This window comes from Amblyomma americanum, chromosome 7 (assembly GCF_052857255.1).
Source record: "Amblyomma americanum isolate KBUSLIRL-KWMA chromosome 7, ASM5285725v1, whole genome shotgun sequence".
Classification (NCBI taxonomy): Eukaryota; Metazoa; Arthropoda; class Arachnida; order Ixodida; family Ixodidae; genus Amblyomma; species Amblyomma americanum.
The window spans coordinates 8,981,624-9,003,154 of record NC_135503.1 but is presented as its reverse complement, the minus strand read 5'-3'; the positions used below and the strand labels follow the sequence as shown (position 1 = coordinate 9,003,154).

The 21,531-nt window shown below is 47.8% G+C and overlaps 2 protein-coding genes across 2 annotated transcripts; one reads left to right on the top strand and one right to left on the bottom strand.

Annotated features, from left to right (window-relative positions):
• Positions 1–24: 24 nt before the first annotated feature.
• On the top strand, positions 25–1,465 carry LOC144098398 (putative splicing factor, arginine/serine-rich 7). The gene has a single exon (XM_077631004.1). It carries the CDS (start codon positions 25–27, stop codon positions 1,432–1,434), a length of 1,410 nt encoding a protein of 469 aa, XP_077487130.1. The 3' UTR covers positions 1,435–1,465.
• Nup43 (nucleoporin 43) lies at positions 1,431–21,457 on the bottom strand. The gene is made up of 7 exons (XM_077631010.1): positions 21,241–21,457; positions 21,034–21,147; positions 20,423–20,497; positions 19,883–20,033; positions 11,082–11,217; positions 4,819–5,048; positions 1,431–1,622 (listed from the first exon to the last, which is right to left on the bottom strand). Exons 1-7 carry the CDS (start codon positions 21,361–21,363, stop codon positions 1,486–1,488), a joined length of 966 nt encoding a protein of 321 aa, XP_077487136.1. The 5' UTR covers positions 21,364–21,457; the 3' UTR covers positions 1,431–1,485.
• Positions 21,458–21,531: the final 74 nt, after the last annotated feature.

Sequence of the window (21,531 nt, the reverse complement as noted above, 5' to 3'; positions counted from 1 at the left end):
AACAGCCAGATAAGCAAGAAAGCGATGGACACCTGCGTGATTCAGGTTACAAATGTCGCGCCAACAGCCAGTGTGGAGCAAATGTCCACGTTATTTGGATTTCTGGGCAAGATCCTTGAGCTGAAGATGTACCCGTCGGACGAATTCTTGGTGCACCCCGTCGCCAAGGTATGCTACATCCGCTTCGAAGAGTCCTGGAGCGTTGGTGTAGCTCAGCATCTGACGAACACAGTCTTCGTGGACAGAGCTCTCATTGTTGTGCCCGTGGCCGATGGCAAACTTCCCGATGAAGGCAAAGCGATGGCGCTAACTGCCTCGGTGACGCCACCCGTAGAAGAACCGCGCGTCAGCACTGGCTTGATCAATCAACTTGCCATGGGAGCTGGCGGCATTCAGGTTATCACAACACAAGACCCAACTCTGGCCGCTCTGGGCTTGCCTCCGTACCCGCCTCTGCCGGCAACGATGGACCCCGCCAAAGTGGAAGAGATCCGGCGCACTGTCTACGTCGGCAACTTGGACTCGTCAGCTACCACCGAGCAGCTGCTCAAGTTCTTTAGTCAGATGGGCGAAGTGAAATACGTGCGCATGGCCGGCGGCGAGAGCCAGCCGACGCGGTTCGCCTTCGTCGAGTTTACGGAACAAAGCAGCGTGGGCCGCGCGCTGCAGTTCAATGGCATCGAGTTCTGCGGCCGCTCGCTAAAGATAAACCACTCCAACAATGCAATTGTCAAGCCGCAGGCAAAGAGCTCGGAGGCGGCGCACAAGGAAATCGAAGAGGCCATGCGGCGGGTGCGCGAAGCCCAGTCCCTCATCACAGCCGCCATCGAGCCCGAGATGGTCAAGCAGCCCACGGCCGGCTCCCCGCTGCAGCTTGGAGCGGCGGTGGTGACCAAGCGCAGAAGCCGCTCCAAGAGCCACTCGAGGCGCCGCAGCAGCCGCTCCAGGAGCCACAGCAGCCGCCGCCGCAGCCGGTCCAGCAGTCGCCGGCGCTCCTCCAGCCGACACCGGAGATACCACCGGCGCTCGCGGAGCAGGCACCGTTCGCCCCGGCGCCGGCGGCGCTCCTCCAGCAGCCGGCGGTCGTCCCGGTCCCGACGCCTCTCCAGGTCCAGGTCCCCCGGCAGGAAGCTGAGGCTCAAGGACCCCGACAGGCGTCGCGAGTCGCGGGAAAGGCGCCGCCGTAAACGGTCGCACACGCCTCGTAAATCCAGACGAGGGTCGTCGCCTTTGACGCCGCCGCGCCGAAGCGGAAAGAAGCGGCACAAGTCGCGCAGTCCGAAACGCTCCAAGGGCCGCAGATCTGCCAATGAGGACCCCAAGGCCCCCGTGGCCAGGGACTATGATGAAGAAGAGAAGGGCTACGAGCCTGCACGCGAGACCAGCCCAGCCAGCTCTCCCCCGTCAGGGGACATGGATCTCGCCAGTGATTGAACCAATAAAGAACATTCATTTTATTGCCCCACATCTCTGTCTACCTCTTCGCTATCGTTGTGACAGAAGAAGTAGCGTTTCACTGTCTGTTCCAGCTGCCACCAAGGGACCCTGGAGGTCAAGGCTATTAAGTGGACTCCCAGGAGGACGAACAAGGGCATCCATTTCCACTTCACCACGGGGAGGCCCTGCAAAAACAGTGCAGAGTTTGAGACATGCATGAGTACAGCAGTAGTGAATGGAAGGCAATGCCCACAACAGTGTTGAGCTAAACAACAGCACAGCATTGTCTCTGTGCATTGTGCTGCTACGCTTGCTATTCAAATTAATGCACCAATCTGCAAATTTGGATTGTATTGGGTTCTATGGCGCATAAGCAACTCAGGCTATCATGCGCCAAACTCTTGGTACAATTTATTTCAAGAACTGGGTGTCTTCAGCGAAAGTCCTTGTCCGGCCGGAAAAGGACGCCGAGGAGCACAACAAATCGAATGTAGACCTCAGCCTTCTTCTCAGGCCCGAGAAAATGGATGAGGTGTATCGCAAAATGCGTCGCAGCACAGGGTAAGAATTTTTAGAATTAATAGTTCTGGGATTTTATATTTTGCTTAAGATCGCCGCTTCTTTCAGAAAACTAAGAACAGATGAAGTTCTTAGGAGTGGATTATCTCCTAAATGTAAATTGGGGTGGAAGGGAATGCGTTCATTGTAAAATACAGTAAAATATTTTTTCCTTAGCCGTTCGAGTTGTGTGCACGAGAATAAGATGTGATTTACTGTGAGCTCATCTCCACATTTCTCACATAAGGGTTTGTCTTGTTTTGTCAGCAGAAAGTTGTGTTAGGTGTGTGTGTCCGATGCACAGGTGGCATAAAATTACCTCTATAAAAGGTTCCTGATGCCTGCATCATCTCCATTCTCCCAGAATAGGTTTTACTAAATGTAGTTTGTTATTTTCTTCACTATTCCATGTAGACTGCCATTTTTCTTTAAGTTCATTTTTTACTAACTTTATGCAATCAGCATAGGGTATATTTACAGTCCTGACTTCCTTATGGCGAGCTTGAGCAGTGCACGCGTCAGCTCTCTCGTTGCCACTAATTTCAAGATGGCTTGGTATCCAAGAGAGCTTAATTTCATGTCCTTGTGTTTCAGCAGCTATTATGTTATGTACTATATTTCCTATTAAAGGCTCTTTTACATTTATGGCGTTCAGCGCTGTGATTGCACTCAGCGAGTCCGTGTAGATAATGCTGTTTTGAATGTTCTTTTTGACTATTTTTGATACAGCCACCGAAATGGCATAACATTCAGCTGAGAAAATTGACGCGCACTGAGGCAACCTAACTTTTCCCATTCATCTTGCACTACAGCACTTCAACGTAAAGTGCTGTTTTAGACCCGTCTGTATAAAATGCGGTGTATTCTTTGTACTTTCATGTGTTCTAGACAGAACTACAGGGCAATTTTTATTTTTAACCTTTAAAGCATAAAAAAATAAAATGCTACTCATGGTCAAGCGAATGCTGCCTTCTCTGTGTGAGTGTATTGGGCTCGGTGGACACAAAGCAACAGCAGTCGATATTATGCAACTAATTACAATAGGAGCTCATTAATTCGACCCCTGTTCATTTAGAAATTCGGATATTTTGAACTGCAAATTAAGCAATCATTGCCCAGTCTTTCACCGAATAAATTTGCTGTGACGCAAGCAGTTCTTGACAGCTTTTTCCAAGGTGATTCGATAATTTGAACTTTCAGATAATTCAAACATATTTTTCGGCCCCTTAAAGTTCAATTTAATGAGCTTTTACTGTATTCACCAAAACCAGCTAATTATCTTATGAATTATCCACTTTATGCTGCAGGTTGCAATCACAATCTTTAAGATTGTATTAATTCGAAACTAATTAAATATACAGAGCTTGCAATAGGTCTCGAGATATTCAACAAATTCCTTAATTTTTTGGCATCTCATTCCGAAATTAAGCAACTGATGTCATAGTGCCAGCATATCCATAGCCACTGAGATGCTACTGGATTCTTTTTTTAGAGTGCATACTTGGGCTGACACATAGTAGCAGTCTAAATGACTTGTTGTACACTCTCCAGGTGTTGCTGTATTATTGCTCATGAGACAAAGAGACCAACTGATTATTTCAAGCACCGAAGGATTTGAACATGCTGATGCAACAGATGAAGTGTGCTAGGTATGTGCTCAATAAATCGTGGTCAAATATAGTGGTACTCTATGCTTTGCAGGACTCCGCAATTTCAAGAGACGCTTGCGGGTGTCTTTCACTGGAGGCACAACCTCCGCTGGTCAGGTCCTTTGACATAGCCCATCTTGTTGCTGTTCAGATCGAACATCAGTGTTGACACATAGCATGCAAAGCCATTGAAGCTGGGACCAAAGACTCGCAAGAGAATGCAGAACAATATGAAAATAAATAGTGCTACTGTAAAATTAAGGGGAGCACTTTGCTGACCTAAAGTACATTGAGGCAAAAGCCTTTTGCGCATTGTTGCTGCTTGTGTCACTGGTGTTGTTAAGATGTTGATTAAGTAGACAAATGTTAGTGAATCTTAAATGCTGGAGACACTGGAGGGCATTTGGGAGGTATCCGTCTGATTCGACGCCTTTCCACAAGCACTCTCCAGCGTCCTTATGCTGGACAAAAATTATTGTGGGACTGTAAAAAGAATGAAAAAGGAAGTGTCCCAGCCCGTGGACATATATTAGCGTGGGCAGAGAAAAAAGAAAGAAAAATAATGTTGCGCAGCCCGAGCCTGTGGACAGAAGTTAGAGTGGGCTTTACAAAATAATTAAGAATATTAATGGCCAGCCCGCACCAGCAGTGTGCGACAATGGCTAAGGAGGACCACATATGCGTTGGCAGGAAGTAGCCTAGCCGTTAGCACGCTCGGCTGCGGAACGGAACGATGGTGGTTCGAATCCCGCCGTGCACAAGGATTTTTTTTTTTTATCAACACAACCGCTGATGACGTCATCGGTGTGACATGACCTGAGGCCGGACAAGGTCATAGCCGAAAGTATGAGCCGTTAAAGGCTTTCGCCTTAATATAAAGCTCTCCCACACAGGTCTTCAAAAGGACTTCAATACAGCCTCACATGTCCCCAAAGGTAAGCTGAAGCAACACCAGCAGTGAAGTAGAAATCAGCACCAAGGCGACAGCATGGCGGTGAGCAATTTACTGCTGTCATAGGCCACTATTTCATCTTAGAATGAAATTCTGGGCAAAGGATCTTCCTTCAGTGCCTTTAGTCGACAAATGTTCTTGAGAAAATAGGTTTTAGGATCCCTGCAGTGCCATTTCAGCGTTTTTGCTAAAGCTAGTTAAGGAAATACACAGACGACCCACCGGGTGTAGCCCATCGCAGCAGGGAGCCATCGTGGGCACAAAACAGCAGGCTGCCCTCGGGATGGAAGACCATATCAGCAAGGGCACCCTGTGTGGGTGCCGCCAGGGTAACAGTGGCAAGGCGTGTCTGGCGCAAGTCCCAGAGGGAAAGCTGTCCACTGGCTGCACCGCAGGCCACCAGGTGTCCCTGGGTCTGGTGCTGTGCCAGGCATGTCACCTGTTGGCCAGTCCTGCATGCACAACACCATCATTCAGCAAAACCCAACAAATTGGAAAAATTAGTGCAGTTTCACAGTTCAATAGCATGCAAAGCATATGTAACGGCATTTCCACGTTGGCCAACCTGAACAAGCCATTAATTCAACCACCAGGGAGGCTGCACTTGCAAGCTTTGTCTCCTGCTCATGTGTTCATGAGGCCGCTCGCTGAGTGTGAGATGTTAAAAAGGCACCAAGGATCATTCTGAAACTCACCCATTTGTGCTCAGAATGTGCAAATTTGAGTTCAAGTGTTCAGGATATTATTGTGAGAGGCTCGCCCAATGTTCTTTTCTTGATAAGTTCAAGGTTTGTAAACAACAATACCTATGTTTTATACAAGTTTAAAAGGATTTTTTTTAATGAGGAAGGTGCCTTACATAGGGACATTTTTATTTCTCACCTTCTTATGGTCTTATGGCTGCTTATGGTGATGTTGCACTATATATGATATCACCTGAATAATTGAAAGGGATGTCTCAAGTGATAATCATTGTGACAGAAGTCATCTGTTCCACTTAACCGGATCATGGCTGCTGGTGGTTAAGCCGATGCACTATAGCCAACATGACACGAATGCTATTGAATTCCTTATCAGGCCACATGCATGGACATTACAGAATCAGGGTATAGAAGAGCCATATATCAGAATACTGAAAGATATCTGTGGCAGGTCCAATGCCACAAGAATCCCCCATAAAGAAAGTAACAAAATCCCAATAATGAAGGGTGTCAGGCAGGGAGACGCAACCTCTCCAATACTATTAACCCTTTTTTGCAGGAAGTATTCAGAGACCCGGATTTGAAACGGTTGGGGATAAGAGGTAATGGAGAAAACCTTAGCAACCTGTGATTCGCTGATGACAATGCCTTGCCACTTTAAGTAACTCGGAGGATGAATTGCAAAGCATGATAAATGACTTAGGCACGCAAAGCAGAATAGTAGGTCTAAAAAATAATACGCTGAAAACTGAAGTAGTTCAACAGTCTCAGAAGGGAACAGCAGCTAACAACAGGTGGCAGGCACTGAAAGTGGTAAGGGAATGCATCTACTTAGGGCAGGTGCTGACCGCACATCCGGACCACAAAAGTGAAAGCATCAGAAGAATAACAAGGGAATGGAGCGCATAATGAAGGTACTCAGATCATGAATGGCAGTTTACCAGTATTCCTCAAGAGAAAAGTATATAACAGCTGTATCTTACCAGTACTCACCTATGAGGGAGAAATGTGGAGGCGAAAGAAAAGGGTTCAACTTAACCATTGCGAGGCACCTCCTCAGTCCCTGTGTCCCTGATCGGGGACACTGCTTTGAGCGCGAGCACTCATCTAGCAAACGCGTGTTTCAACTTCGAATTCACATTTCCCGCTTCCCGAGCTCCCACTTTCTCTATCCTCCATGAGATGGCGCTACTGGTCCAGCGAGCACAAAAAAAAGACACGTTCCAAAATGGCATCCCCCAGCAAAGGCATGTGCTGTCGTCCTCGACGTGAGTACTTTTTTTTTTATGACATTTTACTCACTGCTTCCTTAATTTGAGAATATCCCAGCAGTTTTGAAAGGTGTTCGCACAATTTGAGTAAAGTTTAGTCTGCCTACTTCGCTGCTGCGTCTCGTTAGGTGCTGCTTAACTTCGATGTCCCCGAACGGGGACTGTGGGTCTTAATGGTTGTTCCTTTGTGGCTTTCAGTGAGGTACTTGACTGACGATGAGATTCAGGCTCTTCTTCAAGAAAGTGACGCTGATCTACCAGATTCAGAGGACATCGAAAGTTTTGACACCGTCGACGACCCGGACGAAGATAGCGACACAGAGTCAGAAATTGAAAACAGCCCTGCCGGCACAAATGACCAGCGACAAAAAGGACAGACTGCATTCAGAATGTAAGTATTTTCTTGTATTCTGACGCCCAGAGAGCTACGCTAAAGCACTTTGAAGGCATTAATTAGTTTTTGCGCTAAATGTGCCTCCTTTTCTTTTGCATCAGGTTTCCTTCTGTGACGATAGAAGAAAAGGAAGTGCTGATGAATCAGGAATGCGACGACGTAAACACACCATTGAAGTATTTTTTTAAATACTTTCCCGAAGATTTCTGGGAAGAATGAGCATTCCAGACCAACCTGTACTCTGTTCAGGCTGGAGGGAGGTCTGTGCAAACAGATTCGAAAGAACTGTAGATATTTGTGGGCATCCACATTGCGATGGGGATCCTGAAGCTTCCAAGGGTTCGACCCTACTGGCCAGAAGGAAGCTGCCAAAGATGGTGTAAGGATCAGAAAAAAAAAGTCAAAGTGCAGCAACCTGACGCGGTAGCGAAGTACAATAAATACATGGGTGGAGTGGAGCTGATCGACCGTTTCGTCTCGTGCTATCGTATCTCTATGCGAACGAAAAAATGGACGGTCCGCGTGTTCGCGCAGTTTCTGGACATGGCCTGCTGCAACGGATGGATCGAGTACAAAAGAGGTTGTGAGCAAAGTCAGATCACAAAGCAGCAAACGCTCGACCTGCTGGAATTCAAAATGAACATTGCTGTCGCCTTAATTCAAGTGGAAACGCGGCGAACGAAAAGGTCAAGAGATCACGCAGCCGAAAGTGACGATGAAGAGGCGCAACCAATTCCACCACAGAGAGGCAAGACCATTCCGCTACCTTCGGATGACGTCAGATATAACAGAACTGGACACTTTCCGGAGCAACAAAAGCTGGGATCGCACAACAGATGCCGAAATACAGGCTGCAGCGGTAAATCGAGAGTAAAATGCATGAAATGTGGCATATTTCTCTGCTTGCAATACTGCAACTGCTTTCTGAACTTCCAAACCCGTTGAGACCCACAGTCCCCGATCGGGTACAACCAAATTTCAGCACTCCTCTTCGTTTTTTTTAGACTTGTTTTTTTCCTATGCTCATTTGAGTCTAGAAGTGCCAAATAAACAAGTTTGAAACAGATTGCACGAAAACTTCTTTCTTGGGACTGAAGAGGGTACCGTAAAAACCGGACTATAGGTCGGACCGGAATATAGGTCGACCCCCTAACTAACCAATTCTAAAAATGAAAAAGATCTTTTTCAATGGGAAAAGTACCGAAAGACATCCTTACTTTGAAACAAATGCGACTCGAGAGGTTGCACAATGGTGACAGTATTTAATTTCATTTAAATGCTGCTTGTATGTACACCCGGCAAATTTTTTAACTATCGTGCACCAATCGGCCCGCGTGTTTGTTTCTGGCATAGGCAAGTACAGCACCATAGAGCAAAGCCTTCCTCTTCATGAATCGCCGCAACCAGGATGGCGAGCCTTTGAATTGCGCCCTCGTGAGTCTAGAGGCACGCGCGATCTCTGCCGCTTTCACGCGGATGCATTCGGCAGTCACAGGCAGCGATCTTGCTCGCAGCGCAACGTTTCCTTCCTATTCTCGATACACTACAATCTGCCCACAAAATGTTTTCTGGTTGCTGCAAGTTGTAATACGCAGCTTCTGCCTCCGCCAGTACTGAATGCTCTTTTCGGATACTCCAAATTCGCGCTGTGCAGCCAGGTTCCCGTGAGCTTCCTCGTACTTAATCAAGTTTTTCTTGAAGGCGACGGTAAATTGCCGTTAGCTTCCGCTTTGCATCTACTGAAACGCAAAATGGCGGCACTGCTGCTGATGGCGATGGTGATGGAGGCTGTTGACTTCAGCCACCCATTGTTGCAAGACTTCCGTATTTTTTCCGCCAATGACCGGTATATAAGACGGGGGTCGGCTTTTCACCATGGTTTTTTGAAAAAAAGTTCGACCTATATTCCGGTTTTTACGGTATATACATTGAGCTTCACATGCATACAGATGGCAAAAATGGACTGAGAATGACTAGAAATTTAGTGCTGTTAATATCAAATCATATCAATCATAGAGTTTAAAGGAAAATGTGGTACACGTGTACCACTGTACTTTCGACGTAGTATAACAAAATTGCATTAGAACTGAAAGGTGCTTCAAAAACTGTTATGACCAGTTCACTGGTGGAATGGCTTAAAGCATTAGACACACAACAAATTATGGCATCTAGCTTTGGCACAAGAAGTTTACGTGGATCTGCTTTTGTACGGTTGAGCACCACCTATATCGTCTTGGTGCTGCGAATCACCGAGGTTGCACGTCCTTAATGCATTCATTCACAGACTGATAGGCGGATATGTCTGATGGAATGAATGCTTCAGAGTGGTCGGAAGCACTCGTTAAATTCATCTACAAATGAACAGACTTTTTTAAGCCTATCACTGCCCTCCTAGCTTAACGATGATGCACTGTCGTTTCTATAGAGAGCACCACTCAAGGCTAGCACACACATACCTTTTTTCTTTTCGAAGGATTTTTTTCACTGTAATGAACCCTTGCACTTCAAAGCAGGAGTGGTACAGCAATGTTGCCTGCTGTTCATCTCACTTTCATCTGCAAGTGCCCACTCTGAAATAAATTCCCCATCACTTGTACGTTCTCCGTCATTTTCCCTCAGCTCTGGGTGGTCAGGTAAATCAAACAAGGTGTCCATACCTCTTCTTGTGTAAGGTACCACCCTGAAAAGTATGCTCGAAACCTCCACATCTATTTGCACACACTGCATTGCAAAGGCTGACACCTTAAGTGAACTGCTTATAGACAGCACTGTCAGGCAAAAACTAACCCGATAAAAGTTCTATCAAACACTATGCCCTCAAAGCCCTATTAAACTATTCTATAACTGGAATTGAATCATTAAGGACTGCTTTTAGGCACTCACCAGGCATCAGGCATTCATCTACTCTTGCAGTTTTATTTGGCCAAAATTGTGCTGAGTCAAAATCTATATATATATATGCTTGCAAACACACAAAGTGCGCCACTTTGCCACCCTTTAGCATTCACCGCGAGCACTCCGGACCTTGGCTTCATCACACACCATACTGTCACCGCCATTATCAGTTCTTCCTCCATGGGACTTTGTGCAGCTGAGCGACAACAAACCTACCGAACTACGTCGCCCAAGCTCACCTTATGCGGCATCGTCCCTTCGCGAGCGAATCGCGGAACAAGGTAGTCACCTACCCCGCGGCTCAATTATTATATATGTTGATGCCAGTATCCAGAGCTGTGAAACAACGACTGCAGTTTACTATCCCTGCAAGAAGGCCAGGTTTCGATTCACGGAACCCCCTTCTTCATTCTGTGCTGAGCTGGTTGCTATACAAGACGCGCTTCGCTCTGTAGTTGCAGTTACCTTGCTCCCTACAGCCCACATTATCATCCCCACTGACGCCCTTCAAGCAACACTTCTACTCCGATGCGTCAGCCGCAGCCCGGAAATCTGCCAGAATTTACATCGCCTGGCGAGTAGCATCCCGCAAGCCATTCGAATTGAGTGGGTCCCACGTGACCTGCTCAATTCACAAAGCTCTGCAGATTCTGCAACCTGCTTGCCAACACTACCCACATCAATGCCTCAATTCCTCAGTATGGATGATGCTACCCTCCTTCTCACAAGAAAGGAACACCTCCGACGCCGCACACGTGCTCTCGTCCCTCCGTGTCCGATAGCCCTCCCCTGCGGTCTTACCCGCAGCGGGTCTCCAGCCAGACAATCCGTCCTCATATATTGCTTGGACGCAGGGGACGCATCACCGCTCCCTCCTCGACTTCATTAGATCGGCCCACCTTTTCTCCTTCATTTCACACCCAACCACTCTTTTCTTTTCTTTCTATTTTCTTCCCAACTCCCCTTAAACCCAGAGGCAATAAACAACTCTATTAAAAAAAAAAAAAAAGCAAGAAAATGGTACATATGTGTACCATATGTTTGTCATGCATCAATTCAGAAGACCAACTGGTCACAGCAAGTTGACAATGACAAGCTGAAATACCACATCCCCCTGCACTGACACGTTTTTCTTTCTCAACTTTTTTTGTGATTACACAAACAAATGGCTGCAACGTAGGGTCCTTTGCGAGACTGGTGCCCCTACAAGAGCTTGCAGCTTACCAGGCAAGGTCTTGCGCTGGCCGTTTGTCAGGAGATGCCAAGTCCCAGAGCTGCAGGTGCCCAGCCAGGTTTCCCACAATCACATGCTCCTGCCGCACATAGGACAGGCACGTTGGGCACCCGCTGTTGGCACCATCTACAGAGCAACAAGGTCAGCAAACGATGAGCCATGGGCAGTGAACAAGTCAACATGCTATAGAAAGCAATCAAGGCAATTTCACACATTTAGACAGTCAGATTTACAATTCTCAAGGATGAGTCAGATGTATGCGTGATTACAGGCACATTGCACCTGTTAACGGTAGTTTATGTAACAAAAACTCAGCCAAAATAGCAGTTACCAGTTGGAATGACTATTCTCGTGATGTTTTGAACTGGAGATATTCTTTGCCAAAAACAAGTCCCAGACGTCGCGCTAGGCCATCTCCAATTTGCTTAAAAAAATTAATGGAAACTTATTGCAAAGTGTGTAATAAGTCTAAAACATTTTTGACGAAAAAAATTTATTGCTACGGTGAGCTCAGTTTGAACATTTCGAAGTGGCCTGAAACCAGGCACCGCCCAATAATCGATAAAAGATCCAAAGTTCTAGAAAACACTCCACAAATTTGTTAATGATATTTGCAGAGATTCTGGCTTTTGATATGATTCAGATCATGTATTTTCGGACGGTATATTTTTTTGCAATTCAAATAAAGTAAAAATTATAATATTTTTGTTTTTTACAGCTACAGCTTAAATTATTTATTTCACTTCAACTTATTCAGTTTTATCAGCTGTAACATTTTTCTATTGGTAATAGACATTAGGGAAGCAAGACAGCCATTTCTTAATTTCGAGATGAACTTGATGGTTTTTTTATATGTCAAAATACTATAATTTGTATATTTTATTTAAATTCTAAAAATTATTTATACCATCCAAAAATACATAATCTGAATCATATCGAAAGCCAGGTACTGTGCAAATGTCATTAAAAAATTTGTGGAGTTTTCTAAAAATCAGAATTTTTTATTGATTATTCAGCAGTGCCTGGTTTCACACCTTTTCGAAATGTTCAAACTGAGCTAACCTCATGAATATATTTTTTCCAGCAAAAATGATTTAGGCTTAGATTACACACCTTGCGAAAGGTTCCATGAATTTTTTCGAACAAATCAGAAATGGTTGAGTGCATTGCACCGTCTGGGAAGTTTGCCATGGAATGACCGACCAAACTTTGGTGTGGAATGGCAACATAGTAGAATGCAAGAACATTCGAGATACCAATTGTTGCTACTTTGGTGTTTCTGTGTCATTTTTTATGCGTTTCGGGGTTGCTCCTGAGACACTTCTCAAAGCTCAACTGTTCCACTGAAATCACACAGCCGAATCAGCAGATGAGATTGGCTTAGCTTCACTGGCCAAAGCCAAGAATGAACGGGATTTTCCTGCCATTTTTTCTTGCTTCTCTTTCTTTCTTCTGTGCCCACGTTGTGATGACATCACATCGACATGGGACCTCTCAATCCAGTGAGCTGGTTGCCAACTGCCACGGTGAGCAGGTTGTAATGACACCACAAGGTCGTGGCCAATCAGCAAGTTTCGTAACACATTGCAATCATTTTTGCGTAAGGTGGACTCTACAGTTATCATTAGAAAGATCAAATAAGTGCAGTGTTAAAATCGTGAAAATATCTTTCTACACTAGCAGATGATACCTGTTTCTCCAGGGCTACTACAGGTTCGACCAATGCAACTTAAGACACTTAAGACAACTTTGTGAAAGACATTGAGGAATTGAGCAGAATAAGCTGAATATCATGGGAACACGGAAGACTGCACTGTTTCAGAGAAATGTTAGCAGCATAATCATTTTTAGATGTAATGAAAAATAAAAGTACGGAACAGACTTGAGACAAAGTTCAGTTGTAGGGGGAAGTAAAAAGGAGAATAGCGCAAAGTTTGCCTCAACAGCTGAAGCCTTAGACATGACATGGATATTTCATTCCATAATAAGCAAACACTACCGAAATGTACTTCCACCTGGAGCATACACAGACAATGCTGATACTGATACAGAGAGTGAAGTCACAACTTTTACCTGCGGTGACATGACTAGGGGATTTTTTTTTTTGTCTTTTGTAGAGCTGTCTTAGAGATGCCAATGATGTCTTTGCAGAGATGTCTCTTTTATCGCGTTCTCGGGCTATTCGATAAGAATTCATCATTCATCACTCAGGGGTTGAAGCATTGTGAGCATGCGTAGGTGAAAAGCCAAGAATATTGCCACACTGCTCACATTCTGCGAGCGCCGCCATGCGGCTGAGAGGCATGTCTGGGCTCGTGTGGGAGCGAGGAAGACGATGTTCCCGCTCGGAAGCGCGCTACTGGTCTTCTTGGCCATCTGGTTAAAAGCAACTTTTGTGTCGCCCTACGTTTGTCGGTGACATTTTGGTGGAGGTGCTGGGTTTCATCCCATGTACGCTGACCCCGACGATATCCTTCACGCTTCTCCCCGACGCGCGGACGCCGCACCTGTCCACAAAGCGAGCCGTCGCCTGCGAGGCCTGCAGCCCGAGTTTGAGCCACTAACAAGGCCTGTGCGAGCTATGACTTCCACCACTGGCAGCCAGACAGGTCAGTACCCCGGCAGTGCCCCGCCGGTAGTTCTTCTCGCACCTCGGTCGCCACCATTCTTTCACGGCGACCGGTTTGAGGATGTAGAAGATTGGTTGGCCAGTTCTGACCGTGTAGCCGCATTCAATTAATGGGACGACGCGCTGAAGCTGATGAATGTGTATTCCGCACTGCAAGACTCAGCAAAAAAAATGGTTTGAGAACCACAAGGTGTCCTTCACCAACTGGGCAACGTTTCACCGTGAGTTGCTCACGACATTCACTTAGAGAGAGCGAAAGGAAAATGCCGAAATTGCTCTTCGCTCCAGGTCACAGCAGTCCAACGAGAGCGTGGCCATGTTTATGGAGGACATGACCCGCCTCTTTAATCAAGCTGACCCTGCCATGCCCGAGGCTACGAAGGTGCGCCACCTCATACGGGACCCTCCAAGAACCGTTGCTGACTTCACCAAAGAAGCCACGGGCATGGAACGTTCCTTGCAGGAACGCAGTGCGCAGTACGGTCGTCAGGGAAGTGTTGCGGCCACCAACTATTGTGCGTCACTGCCAGTCGCCGGAGACGAGGCGCTTCGGGAGCTTGTGTGGAGTGTGTTTCGCAAAGAACTGCGCAACCTCCGCTTAGATGCTCTACCTGCCAGTGTTGCAGCTGTAACCGATGCCGTCCGTGACAGAATTCGGCAAGCGGTCCAGCCACCACCGGCACCACAGCCGGAGCCGTACATCGTGAGCTACAGCAAACCCATACGGACACCGCTGCTGGAGCCGTACACCATGAGCTACAGTGAAGCCCTAAGGAGACCTGCGCCAGTGCCACATGCATTCCGCACTGCTGCCGAACCAACGCAAGGGTACCGTCCCCCCGTCAAGCTACGTGACCCGTGCCCTGTTTGAAAAGTGGACATGTGGTGCACACCTAACAACCGGCCACTATGCTACCACTGCGGGGAGCCCGGTCATGTCCTCCGCAACTGCCCGTACAAGCGGATGGGATTAAGAGGATTTTCACCGAGCGCACCTCGACCGCGCTATGGTGAGAGACCGCGAGACATTGAACAGTACCTGGCCGATCATGTGCTGCCCTCAACGCCTCCACAATGTTAGTCTAGATCGCCGTCTCCAAGACGGGTTTCTTCACCCAGTCATGCATCATCCTCTGGCTAATTCAGAGGCACGTCCCTCCGCCGGGAACACTGAAGACGGCGTCCTCCGGGTAGGACTGCCGCTGCCACAGAGAGTGAACAGCCTCCATCCGACGACTTTATACGACGACCCGAACGCCGACGACCCCACCCGCTGACCTCAACGACGATCCCATCGCCGACCGCGTCGACAACCTCAGCAACCCCATCGATGACGGCACCAAAGACCTGAACGCCGACGACCCCACTTGACGACCTCAACGACGATCTCACCGGCGACCTCAAAGACGATCCTACCGCCGACCGCGTCGACGACCTCAGCGATGACCCCATCGATGACGGCACCAAAGACCTCACAGACGAGTTGTCAAATTGTTTCCGCCGCCAAAATTCTTGTTGTTGCCGATGGCTATGACGTGTCGGCCCTCGTGGATACCGGAGCCGACTTTTCTGTCATGAGCAGCCACCTAGCAGCGACCGTCAGAAAGGTTCTAACACCTTGGCATGGGCCGCAGATACGCACAGCTGATTGCCATATGCTGACGCCGGTTGGCGTCTGCACCTGCCGTATAAAGATCTGCGGTGCAACTTTCATTGGCTCCTTCACAGTGCTACGAGAGTGCTGCAAAGAACTGATTCTCGGTGTGGACTTCCTTAAAGAGTATGGGGCGGCCATCAACCTGCATGAGCAATTGGTATCGTTTTCGACACAGCGGGCCGTTGATACCGACCCCAAGACGCACAGAGCACCATTACGCATCTCTGATGACCACACAACGATACCGCCGAGAGCAAGCAAGTTTGTCACAGTCCAGTGTGATACCAGCTCCGGTACTCGGGGCATTGCTGAAGCGAATATGTCGCTGCTACTGTCTCGGCAAGTTTGCGTTGCTCGCGCCCTTGTCGACCTTGTTCACGCGCGTACCACGCTCTTAGTGACCAACTTTAGTTGTGAACCCCACATTTGACGAAAAACACGGTAATTGCCCATTTTGAAGAACTTGGCGAGCATGCCGGCCAATGTGCCTTATCAACAATGGCCCCCGAAATAGCTGAACAGGACACTGCAACAGCCATTAGGACCGACGTGAACCCTGACCTTCTGACCAATCAGAAACGCCGCGTGGAAAGCCTTATTGACTCTTTCCGCGACTGTTTTGCATCAACATCCAAGGTTCGCCAGACGCCAATAACTAAACACCGTATTATCGTCGACAGTGACCAGAGACCGCTATGTCAGCGTCCTTATCGTGTTTCGTCGAAGGAGCGCGATGCTATCCGCCGCCAAGTTGCCGAAATGCTCCACGACGACGTCATACAACCATCGACGAGCCCCTGGGCGTCACCTGTTGTTCTCGTCGCAAAGAAGGATGGCAGCCTACCGTTCTGTGCAGATTACCGACGCCTCAACACCGTTACCAAAAAGGATGTATATCCACTGCCGCGCATTGATGACTCATTAGACCGCGTCCGCCATGCTACCTACTTTTCGTCACTCGACCTGCGTAGTGGTTACTGGCAAATCTAGATCGACGAACGTGACCGAGAAAAGACCGCCTTCGTTACTCCTGATGGATTGTACGAATTTAAGGTGCTTCCTTTCAGCTTGTGTTCAGCCCCTGCAACGTTTCAACGTATGATGGACACCGTACTAACTGACCTGAAGTGGCAGTCCTGCCTTGTGTATCTCGACGACGTTGTGATTTTCTCCGACATGTTCGAGGAAGCACCTGAAACGTTTGCGCACTGTTTTCGAGGGAATTCGTTCCACGGGTCTGTCTTTCAAGCCTGAAAAGTGCCACTTCGCATTTAGGGAGCTCAAGTTTCTTGGCCATATTGTGAGCGCTCAAGGCGTTAGCCCTGACCCAGAAAAGATGGCCGCTGTTGCTGCATTTTCTCAGCCAACAAAAAAACGAAGCTTGCGGCGTTTTCTGGGGCTTTGCGCCTATTATCGGAGGTTCGTTCAAAACTTCTCCGAGCTCACAGAGCCGCTGACTCGCCTGACAAAAGACTCCGAGCCCTTCTTCTGGAGCCAAGGTCAGGAAAAAGCTTTCACAGAACTTAAGGCCTGCCTCCAATCTATGCCTATCCTTGGCCACTTCGACGAGGAAGCCGACACAGAACTGCACACAGATACCAGCAATATTGGCCTCGGTGCGGTGATTGTGCAGTAGCAAGACGGTGTGGAACACATGATCGCATACGCAAGTCGCACTTTGTCCCGTTCCGAAGTGAATTATTCCACCACAGAAAAGGAGTGTCTCGCTGTTGTGTGCGCAATCACAAAATTCCGTCCGTACCTGTACGGTCGCCCGTTTCGAGTCGTCAGCGATCATCACTCCTTGTGTTGGCTTGCGAACTTGAAAGAACCATCGGGGCGACTAGTACGGTGGAGCCTTCGGTTGCAAGAGTTCGACGTCACCATCGCGCATAAGTCGGGTCAGCAACATAGCGATGCAGGCTGTCTCTCCCGAGCTCCTCTTCCGTGCCCACCAGATGAGGCCGACCACGATTCTGCTTTCCTCGGCGCTGTCACCACGTCCGACCTTGCCCACCACCAGAGGGCCGACTGCGAACTGCTGCCTCTAATTGATTACCTCGAAGGAATCACTCCGTCTCCGCCCAGACTTTTCCCGCGCGGACTTTCGTTGTTTTGCTTAATAGACGGAGTCCTCTACAAGAAAAACTACGGCCCGACCGAAACTGCATATCTCCTCGTTGTCCCAACTGCGCTTCGTCAGGAAGTTCTCGCTGCATGCCACGCCAACCTTTCTTCTGGCCACTTCGGTTTTTCCAGAACATTGGGATGCGTCCGCCACAAGTACTACTGGCCTCGGCTTGCTGCGGTCGTCCAACGCTATGTTAGAGCCTGTCGTGAGTGTCAATGACGGAAGATACCGCCGAAAAAACCGGCCGGCCTTCTGAAGCCAATCGATCCACCGCGAATCCCATTTCAGCAAGTCGGCATGGACTTACTGGGCCCATTACCAGTGTCCTCCATGGGTAACCAGTATATTGTTGTTGCCACGGACTACCTCAGCCACTGCTGTGAAACCAAGGCTCTTCCCCGTGGCACCGCGGCTGAAATTGCACCGTTCTTTGTTCACCACATTGTCTTCGCCACGACGCCCCCACGGTTGTATTAACTGACGGGGAACCGCATTTACGTCGGCTCTTACACATGAGGTTCTGCGTCTCAGTGGCACCAGTCATAGAAAAACGACTGCTTACCATCCCCAAAAGAATGGACTGACTGAGAAGCAGAACGAGACCACTGCAGATATGATGTCTATGTATGTCGACACTGACCATCGCAACTGGGATGAAATACTCCCTTACATCTCGTCTGCGTATAACACCGCCTTCCATGAAACGATGCGCTTCACTCCCTTCTGTTTGGTGAATGGCCGGGATGCCCTGACCATGCTGGACGCCATGTTGCTCCCGGATTGTGCCCCCTCGTCTGTCACAGGCGCTGATCAATTTGTTCGTGATGCAGAAGCTGCTCACCACCTTGCTAGACAACGAATTCGCCACCAGCAGACAACTGACGCCCGGCGTTACAACCTCCGCTGCAGGGAGGTGATTTACAAACCCGGCGAGCTCGTGTGAGTATGGAGCCCTATACGTTTGCACGGGCGCTCTGAAAAGCTTCTGTGCCGCTACTTCAGCCCCTACGAGGTGCTATGTCAACTCAGCGATGTGAACTATGAAGTGTTCCCGCAAGGAGTTGTCCGCTCTTCTCGACCGCCCAAGTCTGAAGTCGTCCAAGTGTCCCGCATGAAAATGTATTACGCCCGCTAGCCATTAGCGGGGTTCACATTCAGTGCCGACGCCACCCACGCCTTCGCACTTTCGGTGCCTCCATACTGTTTTTCCCCCTTGCCGGAGGCATCGAGGCGATGCCTCTTGAAAGGAGGGGGGCAATGCCACACTGCTCACATTCTGCTAGCGTCGCCATGCGGCCCCTTTTGTGTCGCCCTATGTTTGTTGGTGACAATATAAGTTTCCGCTTCTTGCATGGAATAAAATCATTCTATTACACAAACCTCACTCTAAACAAAATGCTGCAAATCACTAAACACTGTTCTGGCATGCCCTGACATTCAATTTTACAAGCAAATTACAAGGCTTATCCAATCAGCTTGCAAAATAGCCCGTATATGCAATGCAGAAATGTGCTTGCAGAGAGATGCCATGGGTACTTGACTTTTATTTTAATTTTGTTCTTTATAAAGCCCAGCTCATTACAAAATCTGCCAATTTGAAATGTAACTTCTCAAAAAGTAATCTACTGACTTAAGCTCACTGTGTACTTGGGTTCATAGCTTATTAAACTAAAAAAAAGTTAATAGAGCTGATTGAATTCATTGAATTAACTAAATCCACCAATGTAAGCAAGGAAGGCTATGGTTTTTAAACATTTCCCTAACAACAAAAAGCCTTTAAATGAGATTGAATAAAACATACAGCACATTTAATGAACACACTGATATAATTACTAACAAACCTGCTAGATCTGCACGGTTACATTTAGTTTAGTTTATGAGGATTTAACGTCCCAAAGTGACTGGGCTACGAGGGACGTCGAGCGAAGGGCTCCGGAAATTCTACCCCCTGGGGGTTCTTTACTGTGCACTGACATCGCACAGCACATGGGCCTCTAGAATTTCGCCTCCATTTAAATGAGACTGCCGCGACCAGGATCGAACTCGCGTCTTTAGGGTCAGCAGCCAAGCGCCATAACCACGGAGCCACCACGGCAGTTCACATCGTTACTTGCACTTCTTCTGCAAAGCACAAAGCACATTTACACTTATTGCTTTTTTAATTTTTTTACAGTTGCTGTCATTTAGCTTGTCAAAATACAACTGCATATAACCCCAATAACCTTCCCTTGTTCCTAAAAAAAAAAAGCCATGCATACCAAAAATAATGATTTCATGCCGACACAGAGCTGTGGGCCTTTTTTGGCTTCAAATGAGCTGACCTATTACTCATCAAACTGTGTTCAAAGCATAATAGCAGAGATGAAAGGCTTACCTATAACTCTCACAGGCTCAGGGCGACCAGGTGTGAGCTGGCACAGTCTGCCATCTTCGCCAACGCTGCACAGTTTGGCTGGACCACGGGCAGCAACAGCAGTACATGGATATCCGGGATGCAGGTGACTCCATCGCTGCTGTTCCTGCAGCTGTGCAAGGGAAGCAAGGACATCTGAACAAGTTACTGCAAGTCCACTGCTTCAGAACACAACAAAGACATGGGCACAAAATGAAGTTTCACGGGATGCACACTTTGAGAAGACACAAAACGATTTCCCTGAGCACACTCTGTAGGGCTGCAAAATATTGAACAGGGGAACGCAGCCAGAAAATAATATCAGAGAGCAACTGAAGTGTTAAGATCTGAAAGGCGTATGAAACAAGACCATTTGGCCGCATAAAGCCAGGGATGAAAATGTGACGACTATGTGTACAGGGCACAATTGCAACTTTCTTTAGGCAGCTCATTTGATAAAATGACTTTACACTTTATGGTGGACTCGTTTCCAAATAAACAAAACAAAAGTTGCACACACACCTCGTTGCTACTGCAGCGGTAGAGCCGTACTTCACCAGAGGAGAGTGCAGCTGCTAGAATGTCCCCACCTGCAAACTAACAAACGCATTTACAAGCTGCATAACAATAATGAGTGTGGGCATATGTATGCACTATGCAGCTGAGCTCTGCTAATTTCAATAATCCAGACTAATATTGCTGATGGTAATGCACAGCTGCAGCATGGAATTTGCGCCAAATGCTGCCACTGCCAATACTGCCGATGGTCGCTAGGGACACATACATTTTGACATCAAACTCTGCTAGGTACAGCCGACCACCACTTAACTCCATGGCCTGGCTCGCTAGAACTCATTTGCAACCACTAAAGTATGCGTCACGACGCAATCCAGCTGTTACACCGGGAACCATGCGTGCAGACCCTGCCGGCACCCCTCCAGTTCTGCGAAGTCGTTTTTCTTGTTTCATTTTATGCCACGAAGCTGAACGATCTGTTCCACGCACATGCACTCCTAAACTTTGTGCCCATCGCGTCAGTAAAACATACAATACTCAAACTGCGACGGCCAAGGAACATGGGCCTGGTTCACTTCTTCGTAGTGATGATAGCAGTTTAATGGGTTCGCACTTACGCAGAGGTAGCCTGTATCGGCAACCAATTCAACCGTGTGAAGACGACGCATGCCGGCATCAGAGGAATCTTCACTCGGTCTGGCAGAACACGCCCACAGGGACAGAGAGTTTGGCTGCAGGTATAGAAGTTGTGTAGTTTGAGTACTACGCTCCCCCAGTTGTCATACATCCGTGCACCGAAACGCAGGATTAAGAAATTTTTTTACCTTGTCATCCCAGCTGCCGGAGACTAAGGAGTACTCTTGTCTGTTTAGAAAACTTTGGCTTTCCGGTCTAAAACGGACGCGACTGACCTTCTGGCCGACGTATTTAACATTTACTTGCACCATTTCGGCAACACACCCGGATTAGTTGACATGAAAAGTGATGAAAATGCGCCGGATAAAAGCGCGCGGGTTGTTTCCGTTCAATGTTGTCCTGCGAACGCGAACAGGTCGCTAGATTCGTTAGTCGTCAAATTGAAACTAAAAAATAAGGGGCACGCAACTAATTGTAAC

Coding starts and splice junctions, on each gene's coding strand:
- LOC144098398 (XM_077631004.1), top strand. CDS start 25: ATGGACACCTGCGTGATTCAGGTTACAAATGTCGCGCCAACAGCCAGT.
- Nup43 (XM_077631010.1), bottom strand. CDS start 21,363: ATGGTGCAAGTAAATGTTAAATACGTCGGCCAGAAGGTCAGTCGCGTC. Junction 21,148..21,240: donor CCGGCAGCTGGGATGACAAG/GTAAAAAAATTT, acceptor CTATACCTGCAG/CCAAACTCTCTGTCCCTGTG. Junction 20,498..21,033: donor CCGATACAGGCTACCTCTGC/GTAAGTGCGAAC, acceptor TGCGTTTGTTAG/TTTGCAGGTGGGGACATTCT.